This window comes from Ambystoma mexicanum, chromosome 10 (assembly GCF_040938575.1).
Source record: "Ambystoma mexicanum isolate Mex_15411 chromosome 10, UKY_AmexF1_1, whole genome shotgun sequence".
NCBI lineage: Eukaryota > Metazoa > Chordata > Amphibia > Caudata > Ambystomatidae > Ambystoma > Ambystoma mexicanum.
Genome location: NC_090932.1, coordinates 98,346,911 through 98,358,942, shown reverse-complemented (window position 1 = coordinate 98,358,942; position 12,032 = coordinate 98,346,911). Strand labels below are relative to the sequence as shown.

General features: G+C 50.8%; 1 protein-coding gene across 3 annotated transcripts in view; it reads right to left on the bottom strand.

Moving 5' to 3' along the window:
- Window positions 1-12,032, bottom strand: part of IQCG (IQ motif containing G) — a 369,433-nt gene that overhangs the window by 325,865 nt on the left and 31,536 nt on the right. For all 3 annotated transcript variants that reach the window (XM_069617570.1, XM_069617572.1, XM_069617571.1), the window contains one exon: window positions 1,335-1,463. In XM_069617570.1, the coding sequence (XP_069473671.1) occupies window positions 1,335-1,463 (129 nt within the window). The remainder of the gene's footprint in view (window positions 1-1,334; window positions 1,464-12,032) is intronic.

Below are 12,032 nucleotides of genomic sequence, written 5' to 3'. Positions count from 1 at the left end.
GGACCAATCAGGGCACAGAGGCGGGTCGGGAGGCGAGATTGGAGAGCACCAGGAAGCGGGAGGGAGTGAGGGTTGCAGGCGGTGGAATTCGAGGCCGGGGGCTGGCGGATTGGGCTTTTTGGTGCAGGGGCACCCACAATCTAATTAAATTTGAGCACAAATGGGGCAAACTCACCCGGAGGGATCAGCAAGACAAAGGAGACACGGATGTTGTGGCAGTGACCTAGGTTAGTACGCCAGGTCTAGGGACCAATCAGGGCACAGAGGCGGGTCGGGAGGTGGGATTGGAGAGCACCAGGAAGCGGGAGGGAGCGCGGGTTACAGGCAGTGGAATTTGGGGACTGGGGCTGGCGGATTGGGCTTTTTGGTGCAGGGGCACCCAAAACCTAATGAAATTCGAGCACAAATGGGGCAAACTGACCCAGAAAGCATAGCAGGACATATGATGCATGCACCCCTTTAGGAAGTGCTGCCATAGTGGAATACTGGGCTAGCAGAACTACAAAAGGCCAAAATAATAAGAGATATATCACTAAGTGCTAGGCTATACCCCACCAATCTGGTAACTATATTCGCAATGATATTGAATCGGGTGGCGTATAGCCGCATTGGTCACCGACAATTGACTAGAGCCCCCAGTCACTGAAAATAAATACAGAGAACATGTGTGTGCCCCTGACCAAATGCGCGTACACCAACAGTTATTTCTTCAAATTGTTGTACCCTTTAAAAGTTCGACATTTTATCAACACATCTAAAAGTTATTAGTTAATCATTTTTAATGATGGTATGCCAACACGTGTTTCAACCTTTTCATAAGGTCTTCTTCAGGGTGTTTCTTAATTCTAACCGTATTCTTGCTCTATAAGAATTTTTCAACTCCAGCCGGCCATAATTCTCCCTTCTAGATTCCATACACTTGTGTGCTCATTGATTCAACATTCAAATTGTTCTCCAATACTGTGGCAACGCCATGGGTCAGAGTGGTGCTAACAGTAAATGATTTACTTCCAAACACCCGGGTTCCTACTCAAATAGCGGAAATCCTTTTTATAGGTCTCTGAAACAATCCTGCAATCACTGAAAGGACCTGCTCAGTGCTTCCTCAATTTAAAAGCTTTAACGTGGGGAGAGCGCAGGGAAGAATCCCACCCATCATGTTTGTGTTTGGGATACATCTTCCTTCTGGTTATGACACAGACGTGCTTCATGTCATATATGGGAGAAGGGTTTTACTGATAAGGGTAAAGGAGATCACTATCAAAATAAGTGAGAAAGTACAACATTAAGACTTTCTGATGGTATAGTTAGCTTGTAGTGCATGGTAAACTCACCTGGCGATAGTATCGTAGTAATTGGCTTTCTCCTCCTTTTCTCTTTCAACAGCACGCAGTAGGCTGTTGAAGGTTCCCTGCGTCTTCAATTCTAAATGCGTCTCATTGAGCACATCAGCAACAAACTGTCTGTTGGCACGGACAGAGAACAACACAAACAAGACAAGGAGTTCAGTTCTCTTTAAAAAACATCTAGGTTGCAAAAGGAGGGATGAGTCCAATGGTCAGCTTTAGGACAGGCAACATGAATAAAACCAAAAAGGCCTACTTGTAAAGAAGTTGTTTATTTTTGTATATACTTGGTGGCTTGTAATGCGACATAGTTGGAACCATTACACTTCAGAGCATTCAAATTGTTGCAATTAAACAGAAAAAGGGTTGTTCAAAGAGGAAAGAGAAAAAAGCAGTAAATAGAATAGAGAAACTAGATATGTTGGAGAAAGTGAAGAACAGTGAGTCGATGAGGCTAAGCAGCGAGGGACATATAAATAGTGATTAGGGATGGAGGGTGGAGCAAGTTGCAGTTAGGAAAGTGGCACTGACATGGGATTAAGTATAACTGGTAGGAAGGGGAACAGTTTACATAGTTTATCTCTGAAAAAGGTGTGCGTCTGTGGTGGGCACTAACTCTAATACTTTATGTGGACCATGGTACCTTTTCAGTGCTTTTAGGCTGGGTTACAGTATTATTTGTCTTGTTGGCTACGCAATGCCATGTTTTTTGCAATGTGCTTGTGCTGTGCACACCCTAGAGTATCTTAGCTAGGCTCTGTCTTGATTTGAAATGCTATGCTTTGTTATGTTTGGTACAATAGGCTTTGTTATGTTATACCATGTCCTGCTGAAACGTTTTGCGTAATGTTGGTGTTTTAGGATCTATGTGCTTGCTTTGCTGCCACATGCATGTGTGCCGCTAATATATATTTTTTTAACAGATTTATTTTAAGAAGGCAGGTTATCACAATACACAACTTAAACATTTGCGACATGATGCATAGTACAGTACAATACGATTCCTTTCCCGTTCCCTCCCCCAGTCTCAAGTTCCTTCCCCCCGCTCCTGCTGGGGATCCCCAGCTTGTACTATTCTCCTGGCCAATTGGGGCTTAAATGTCAAAGCCGGGAAATTTTGGTCATAGTCGAGGACCGGACCCCAGATGTTGTGAAAGCGATGTAGAAGGCCTGCTCCGGCGGCCGTCACCCTCTCAGCTATCAAAATATCCCAGACATTCACCCACCAGAACGTTATGAGGGGACCTTCCGCCGTCTTCCAGGTGCGGGCTATCACGTTCCTGCCCGCCAGTAAGCATTGGGATAATAGTTTGGCCTTAGGTCCTGACCTTGGGTAGATTTCAGGAATCGGAGCTCCAAGGAGAATAGTTTCGGGATCTAGGGGCAGTTGCACCCGAGTAATGTCTGCAATCGTTGCCAGGTATTGTTTCCAGAAGGCTTGGGCCTTGGGGCAGAAAGGAGCCTACTTGGCCACAATGTCTCCAGCAGTGTGGGTCGAGAGTGGGATGCATGTGATGGAGTCTCAAGGGTGGGAAATCCCACCGAAGGAGGATCTTATAGGCGCATTCCCTATTTGTGATACAGGATGAGGAGGTGTGGGCCCGGGACCAGATATCAACCCAGCGTTGGTCCTCAATAGGATGGCCCAGGTCTGTTCCCATTGGGCCATGTATCGGGGCCTGGAAATTAGGAAGTCCGGTTGGAGGCGTTTGTACAGAGTAGAGATTCTCCCTCGGGGTGGAAGCTCAGTAAGGGTCAGTTCAATAGCCGTTGAGGGGCGGGTGGCTGCCTGGCGAGTCTGTGGATGAGTGCACCAGTGGCGCAACTGGATGTATGTGAACCTATCCTGTTCCTGAATCTTGAAGAGTCCTTTACATCGCTCGAAAGTGCAGGGTTGACCCCCCCTCGAAGAGTTGTCCCAGGGTCTCCAGGCTTCCTGCGATCCAGGGCCCACATTTTCGAATTGACCAACCAGGTGAAAAAGTCGGGTTCATAAACACTGGGGCGAGGGGGCCGAGTCCCACTGGAATCTTCTTTAGTTTCAGCGCTTTGTCCCAGACCGAAATGGTATGTTTAGTGGTCGCCAGGAGTTCCCGCCATCGCCGCTGTTCCGGAGGAGGGACATGTGGGAGAAAGGTAGAGGCTGGGTTAGCTGCGCCTGTTCGAGGTCCACCCATCTAGGGAGGTTATTAAGTATTTGCCATGATTGAATACAGGCCAGCTGGGCTGCCATCTGGTATTTTTGTAGATCTGGAACCCCGAGGCCACCGAGCCTTGCGTTGCCCAGCATTGTGGATTTAGGGATCTTGGCTTTTTTTCCCCCTCCAGATAAACTGCAACATTTTCTTCTGTAGGTTTTGGAGGGCTGGCGCCGGAATCGGGACTGGGAGTGAGAAGCAAGCGTAAAGGAATCTCGTTAGCAAGTTCATTTTACACGCCGTAATACGGCCTATCAGCGAGATCTCCTGCGCTGCCCACCGCTTGAGGTCCGCCTCCAAAGCTGTAAATAGTGGAGGGAAATTAGCCCGATAAACCTCGCTTGGGTTAGCTGGAATCTGGACCCCTAGGTAACTGATTTCAGTGGTTGTCCATTGTACTGGGCATAGCGAGATTAGGGCTTCTCGGTCCTTCGAGGACAGGCCCACCGCCAGGGCAGCCGACTTCTGAAAATTGATTGCAAAGCTCGTGACCCTTCCATAGCTTGCTATCTCTGCCAGGGCCTGAGGGAGGGAGGAACGAGGCTCTGTGATGGTCAGAAGGATATCATCCGCATAGAGGGCCAGTTTATGATGCGCTGAGCACGATTGGAAGCCTTTGATTGCAGGGTTTAGCCTGATCCGCTGAGCGAACGGCTCCATAATTAGTGCGAAAAGGAGCGGCGACTGTGGACATCTCTGTCTGGTTCCACAGGTTAAGCTGATAGGGGAAGAAAGGGTGCCTTTGACTCTGAGAAGGGTTTTGGGCGCTTTATAGTTAGCCAGATGCATAGTGCAGAATTCTGGGCCGAATCCAAAAGCTTCGAGGGTGAGCCTCATGAAGGTCCAGTCTACTTTATCAAATGCCTTAATTGCATCCAGGGCCAGAAGCACCAACTCCCGGGAGTCTCGGGAGGCAAGCTCCACCAGATCCAAGGTCCTGCGGATATTGTCGGCGGTGGAACGATGTTTGAGGAAGCCAGTTTGATCTGCGCTGATTATCTCCGGCAAGACCTGGGAGAGGCGTGTTGCTAGAATTTTGGAATATATATTAGCGTCAATATTGAGTAGAGTGATAGGTCTATATGACGCAGGATTCCTCGGATCGCCTCCAGGTTTTGGCAGTAAGACAGTGATTGACTCTTGCATGGACAGGGTTATCGTGCCAGTGGTTCTGAATGAATTAAAACAGCTGCACCAAAGGCGCTAACAATTGAGGTTTGAAAATCTTGTAGAACCTAGTCGTAAATGCATCCGGGCCGGGGCTCTGGGATTTAAGGGCTTTTATCGCCACGTCCACTTCCACGTCAGTGATCGGCACCTCCAAAGAGTGATAGGCTGCCTTCTTTAGTCGGGGCAGCGCTGCTTCCCGTAGATATTCCTTTTGTTCTCCCACATCTCACACTGGAGCGGTCATCAACTGGGTCAGGTGGGCTGTTGCAAGCCGAAGTTTGTCCTGGTCAGCGTATTGAATTTTGCCATGTTGATCCCGCAGACCCACAATCGTGTTGTTCCTCCTTGTCTTGGCCATTTTGGCCACCAGCAATCTATTTGCCTTGTTGTTCTTAGCATAGTAAAACTGCTTAGCCTTCGCCATTTGGTGGGCAGTGTGTTCAGCATAGTGGGCCTCAATCTTCTTCTGCGCTATCCGGATAGCCCGCTGCGTTTTAGGGGTCCAGCCCTTCTCCTTATGGAACCTTTCTGCTTTTTCAAGTTCTTCCTCAAGTCTCTAACGAGTTTGTCGTCGATGCCTGTGATAGGCCACTCCTTGCGCAATCAATTCCCCCCTCACCACTGCATTCATTGCGACCCAGTTGTTGGCGGGGGAGGTGTCTTCGCTGGGGTTCTCCTTGAAGAAATTGGTGATCGTGGTTGCAATTGTATCTCTGAGTGGCATTTCGTTAAGAATCGGGTCATATAACGCCCATCTACGCTGTTGGGGATTAAGTGGTTCCTGCACTCGGATCTCCAGGGCCACCGGGGCGTGATCAGACAGAATTCTGGAGCCAATTGTCACATCGTCGGTGAATGTAAAGATTTGCGGGGATACCAAGAGAAGGTCTATCCTGGAGAACGTTCTGTGAACAAACGAGTAGAAAGAGAAGTCTGTTTCAGACGGATGGAGTACCCTCCACGAGTCCACCACCCCTAAAGTTCTGAACAATTGTAGGAGAGCCAAAGCTGTAGCGAAGTCCCCGGAAGAGGGCGGGTGTGACTTATCTTTGATGGGGTCCGGGACCCCATTGAAATCACCACCAATCACTATCTGGCCTTCCAGGAAGGGAGAGAGAGCTGTACTTAGCGACTCGTAGAAAAGCGCCTGGCCTGAGTTGGGCGCATACGCTGAAACTATGGAGTACAATTGTCCCCGCATCAGACATTTTACCACCATGTATCGCCCCTCCGGGCAGCTCATGGAATCTAGAATCTGAGGGTTCAGCCCCTTCCCAAACAGGATTGCCTCCCTTGGAATTCCCAGATGCAAAGAGTTGCTTTGGAATGTTCCGGGAGCGTAAGCGACCGTGATCCGCCGGCAGTAGGTGAGTCTCCTGTAGCATAGCCACTGCAGCATTGTCATTCTGGAGTTTCTGCAGGATGGACTTGCGTTTTGGAGGGGAGTTCAATCACCTAACGTTCAGGGAGACAAATCGCAGAGTCTGGTGTTCCGGGACCAGCTCCGGGGGCTCCGGTAGGTTCTGAGGAGGGAGGGGGGGGATATAGAGGAATTAGCCATCATGTTGCGGAGTGTGCAGCCATAGATTTCCCTGGCTTTGGGGTTTTTGCTCGGACCGCCAACCGGAGGACCGAGATTTAACTAGGGGAGGCAGACTGTTTGTGGGCCGAAAGCCCCCCTGGCCAACAGGGCCAACGAATAATGAAAGGCCAACATGGCCAAGATCATCAATAGTCTTGGTGGATCGTTCCAAGGACTCATTGGTGGAAAGTACTTTGGAGCTGGGCATGAGCCGTGGAATGGTGCCCGCTGCGTTAGGAATGGCGCTCATCTGTGTTCCTGTGGGTGCTGCTCGGCTCCAGAGTGCAGGGCCGGCGAGCCGGAAGTGTAAGAGCCAGCGCCCACATCACGGGACCCTGCTAGGCTATTTCCTATCCCGGAATCTAGGAACCTTCGACCAGGAATTTTGTGTGGAATTAGGAGCCGCCACAGGGTCCGAGCCGGCCGTCGCCTCAATGGGCGGTGAGGGTGAAGGGCTGGAAGCGTCCGGGTTCAAGATGTTTTCAGCATCTTCCAAGTGGCTAATTCTCCTTAAAGAGCCTTTGTAGGAGAATTGCAAGGCAGTGGGATGAAGCCATCTGTAGTGGACTTTTTGGGCTTGAATAAAGGTAGTTAACGGGCGGAGGGCTCGCCTCTTCTGGAGCGTGAGAGGGGATAGATCTTGAAAAATCTGGAGGGAGGTCCCCTGGAATGTGATGTCATCCTTGGAACGGCTGATCGCCGAGATGGCTTCCTTCATGGTGAAAAGGTGCACCCTGGTGATAACGTCAGGTGGGCCATCCGATTCCACTCCGCAACGAGGGTTCAGCCGGTGGGTGCGGTCTAGGAGCAGCTGCGAGTCATTAAGGTCAGGGAGCAGGGTTTGAAAGAAGAGGCCCACGTATTCCGCCAACCCCTTGTCAGGGATTGAGGTAGGAACCCCTCGGATTCGGAGGTTGTTGCGCCGGGCCCTATTTTCCAGTTCCTCCTGTTTGTATTCCAGAATGCGCATTTGTCCTGCAGGTGTCTAATTGAACACTGGACCTCGGCTAAGGTGGAGGTATGATCCCCGGAGCGATCCTCAACCTCCCCCAATCTCTGTTCCACCTCTGAGACCCTTTTGTCCGTACTCTCGAGCTTGGTAGAAAGATCTGTCATACAGGACCGGAATTCTGCTTTGATGTCAGCCATAAATTCGCGCATATCTTCTTTGGTCGCCAGAGGTCCCTTGTTATCCAGAGATTTCCGCGAGGCAGAGGGACCGGAGTCCTGTTTCTTTGTTTTTTCAGATCACATTAACATAGTTGCTATGTCCGAGGACTTGGTGGATTTCTGTAGCTTAGACATTGTGTTGCTTGTCGGCGGCGAGTTAATGGCTGCCAAGAGCTCCGCAGCCGTGAAGGTGAGTCTCCGCGGGGGCCGCCAGGCACTCCCCGAGCCTCGCAAGAAGCTAAGGTGTGTCACTTCACTCGTGCAGATTATAGCCTTGTCCGCAGGGAACAGGGCCGTGGGCCGGGGCGCCCCAGGAAGAGTTCAGAAGGCTGGAGGGGGAGAGGAAGAGTCAAGGGACTTGCACACGGGCCAACCTTACCACCAGCGTGGGTCCAGGGTCCTTTGGGAGGGCGCAGAGTGTCCAAGTGGGTGCTGAATTGCTCACTCACAGAGGCTGCGAGACACGATGAGGAAGCCACCAGGGGCGACTGAAAACGGCTCCCACAGCCAGCTGCCGTGTGAGAGGGGCGGGTCTCACACCCCCACCCCAGCCAAAACCCTCCGGCGTCTCCCCGGACTTCTTACCGGGAGTTGTGGCACCATATGTGGCCGATTGTGCGTGTCTGCAAGTAGGTGAGTTGGCCCCACCAAGAGCTGGGGGAGCCACCCACCCGACTCGTGGGGGCGTGAGCCCGTTGGGGGAGGAGAACCCCTTAGTCCAGAGGAGTGTCGCCGCGGGATGATGTGGGCCGGGGCGCCCCAGGAGAGAGACGGAAGAGGGAGGCCGTGAGGCGGGGGCCCAATGGAGCTGAGAAGATGCCTCCCGACCAGGGCACCGGCAGCGTAAGGCTCTGATTACTCAGGAGGGGCGCGGGAGGAAAGAGCCAGAACCGGCCGGGAAGCGATGAGGCCCGGCGGGATCATTGCGGCCAAAGGAGGGAGAGGAGGTGGGGGGAAGGCCGGGAAGCAACTCCAGGAGGCATCGCGGTGCACTGGAGAGTGCGGCTCAGCTCGCAGGTGCCACCAACAGCCCCCACGGCGGCCAGGCCCCCACCTCTCTCTAGCTGCAGTGGGGGCCACCAGGCGTAGCTCCGGTGCGGGATCCTCCCGAGGTTGATGCAGGGGCGGGCGGCGGAGGGACCTCTCTGGACGCCGACCGTCTCAGTCGGATTCAGGCACGGGAGTCCGCGCCATCAGCTGGGCTCTTCGCATCGGTGTGGATCCCTACACCGCAGGGCCAGCATCAGTCAGTGCTCGCGGGGGGTCCGCGAGGAAGCTCACATAGCGGTTCCCACCGCTCAGCGTCGCATCCAGGGCTCCAAGCCGGCTCCTCCATCCGGAGCCACGCCAACACCTCCTTTGTTCCGGCGCTTCAGGGGGGGAGGGGTGGGCCGCTCCCCGCAGACAGATGGAGCCAGTCCGCTCGCCACGCTTGGGCGCTCACCTCCCCCAGCCTGTGTGCTGCGACAGGGCTCGCCTCCATGTCCCTGTGGCATATGCGCACAGCCGTGCGCCCGCCATCTTGGTTTTCTCGGGCGGGGGAGCGAGCCGGGATCTGGACGGCAATTTGGAGCCCAATGCTCCGATATCAGCCCCTCATCTCAGGACAGTTTGTTCTCCAGCGGCTCCCAAGCATGCGGCTGAAGTCGTTGGATCAATTAGGGCCCAGGAACTGCATGAATTCAGGCACAGCAGCGGCCGATCCACGGGCGGCTTCAGAGGAGCGACCTCATCGAGTCGGCTCCAACCCACACCCCGTGTGCCGCTTAAATTAACTTATTGTGGTTTTGATGTACATATTCCTTTTAATTTTAGGTTGGTGTTACCCCCAGCACTGCACACTTCTATTTCAAATTCTACTTGCTCCCTCACTGAATCTGCACCTAACCCTGCTTCACTCTTGTTTTCCTTTTTAATTCTTCCTTCCCAATGGCAATGTTGTAAACACATTTACTTGTTTTGGCTGTCAGGGAGTGTTGCTAATTTTTCATTATTAAGCATCTGTTCAGTCATTTATTCCCCCCCATTACTTTTGGCACGATGGCGGTTGTGTTATACTAGCTGGTTATGTTTCGTAATGTCAGGTTATCTTATGTAACATGTAGTTTCACATTAGTGTCATGTCGTCCTTTACAAGACCGATGAGCACTTGGAAGCAGCCAATGGATGGCAGCACTCCACAAAACACCAAATAAAAAAAATAACTCCTGTGGGCAGCACTCAGTTCATGCAAAGGCACATGGTGCCCAACGTAGGCCTGGAAATGTAAACTGGTAAGCAGATTCCACACCACTATTGGGCCTAAGATCCTCATGTTGAGCTCTCTTAAAAAGGGACAGGTAACTGCAGCTCAGGTTGGGAAGAGTACACTCGTGAATGTCTTTCCTTTCTTTCCTTTCTTTACTTCTTCTGCAGTCACTTTGCCACTTTTACCTCTTATTACATTTAATTCTTCTTTCACTTCTTTAAAAATTCCCTTTGTCATTATAGGGGGTGGGGGGAAATCATCCCCCTTTCTCTACTCCATCCTTAACCGTAACCTTACAGCTAACCGTAACCACATCCCGTGCCTTAAGCTTATGCCTAGCCCTATCCTTCCCTCCTACCACAACCCCTACCTCCAGTCCTTTCGTTACCACTACCCTTACATCTTACACTAAACTAAAAACATCCTGAACCTAACTCCAAACTTGAAGCTAGATCTAACCCCCTCTTCATCTACAATGCACTTCACTGTTAGAGGGAGACCTCATGTATGCCCCCTTCTTTTCTTACCTATATTCTTCTTTCCTATCCCTAACCATTACCTTCCCTTACCTTTAAATCTAACCGTAAACTAAACCCTTACCCTAACCCTAAAGGTGATGACGCTAAAATGCAGATGAAGTAAAAGCAAGAAGAAGTAAATGTCTCAAGAAGGGGATATAGAAGAGATAAGTGTAGATGAAGTATTGTAGGTGATGTACAGGGGGATACTGGGTACAAAGATTTATTATGCAAATTAGCAACCAGCGGAACCCAGCCTCAGCCCAAGTGGAATCCTGCCTTCGACATAACTATCTCCATAAACTTCCAAATAATTCCAGAAAGCCCGATACGGGGCTTTACATGCGGAATAGTCACAGTTCAAAACGCACCCTCATTTAAAAAAGGTACCTCTAGTTACTCTCAGTTTCCTGTGTATAGAACCTGGCTGCTCGTGGTCCTTCAGGGCCTAGGGGGTAGGTTAAATGATAGTTGCTCTCCTGCTCCATTCTGCATGATTTCCAAACATCCAGGCTCCCAATGAGACACTTGCGCTGTGAAAGGCTTAAAAGCATATCCACCACTGAGCCAAAGACACACTTGTATCCTTAGAGTTTGTCACAAAAAAGGACGACAATCTTTGTTGTACAGCCACATTTGCTTTAATACACCACTTACTGAAGAACACAGCCTGGCTAGGAAGCTCAGGATATGTTTTCTCACCAGAGATGGGTATGTGTTATTATGACAGACTAATCCCTTGTAAGGTGCCACACTTTCTCACATCGCCAAACATTGATCAGCCAATCTCATCCCTCACCAAGTTGCCAAGCAGGTGTAGCTCTTGGAGGATCGAGTGTCCCCCCTTCTTCCTCTTATGTGCTGCCCACATTCACCTTCACATGGTCAACCCTTGGTTCTGAACTTCTGCCAGGCGACGTGGCACCCCCAGATTTTCCTCCTGGTTTACCGAGAGAGACATTTAAACATTTTCTGGTGAAGAAGCCTTCACTTCAAACGCACACTTGAGTACAACTCGAGTCCATCACAGAACCATGTGATGAATAGTTCACTGTACTAGAAACTGCCCTCACAGAAAAATGTTAGGCGTCATGAGTGTGTTTGCCTCCCTTTCTTTCCGATCCACATTTGTTGGACCCACTACATACTCACCCCATATACTACAAACATACATCCCCCTGACCCCTTTAAACATTTACATTTGTTTATCTGTCTCATTTATATCCTGCTCTTGCTTCTCTTATCCTCTCACCTTTTCCCCCATTTGTCTTCCACCACAGGCTAGAAAAAGGCCCAAAAGTGGCAGTTGAGCCTGAACTGCTTGGTCACACCTTTTCTACACAAGACCACAAGCATCCCCAGACATGTTTTGGCTTTGTTGCGCCTCATCCGTGAGCAGTAGCTTGGGTCTCTAGACCCAGAAGGCATGGGACCCATGTCTGGGCATACCCGTCCCACTCGGGGTGACTATATCTAAATGGTGATGGCTGTAAGTTTTAGACTGAATCTAAACCTCTGGCATTGTTCTGGGCAAACGTCCAGACCATTGTTCTTCGCCTGCAAAGCCATTATAAAAGAGCAAAGACCACATGCAAACCAGGCTTGGTCCCACCCCAAAAGGGGCAATACAGCCCGAACTGCTTGGTCAAATCCCTTCTGCATGAGACCACAAGTATCTCCAGACATGTTTCAGCCTTGTTGGGCCTCATCAGTGAGGAGTAGCCTGGGTCTCTAGGCACGGGGCAAAACTTGTCTGCAATGCTTGTGGTCTTGTGCAGAAGGGTTGTGGCCTAGCAGTTC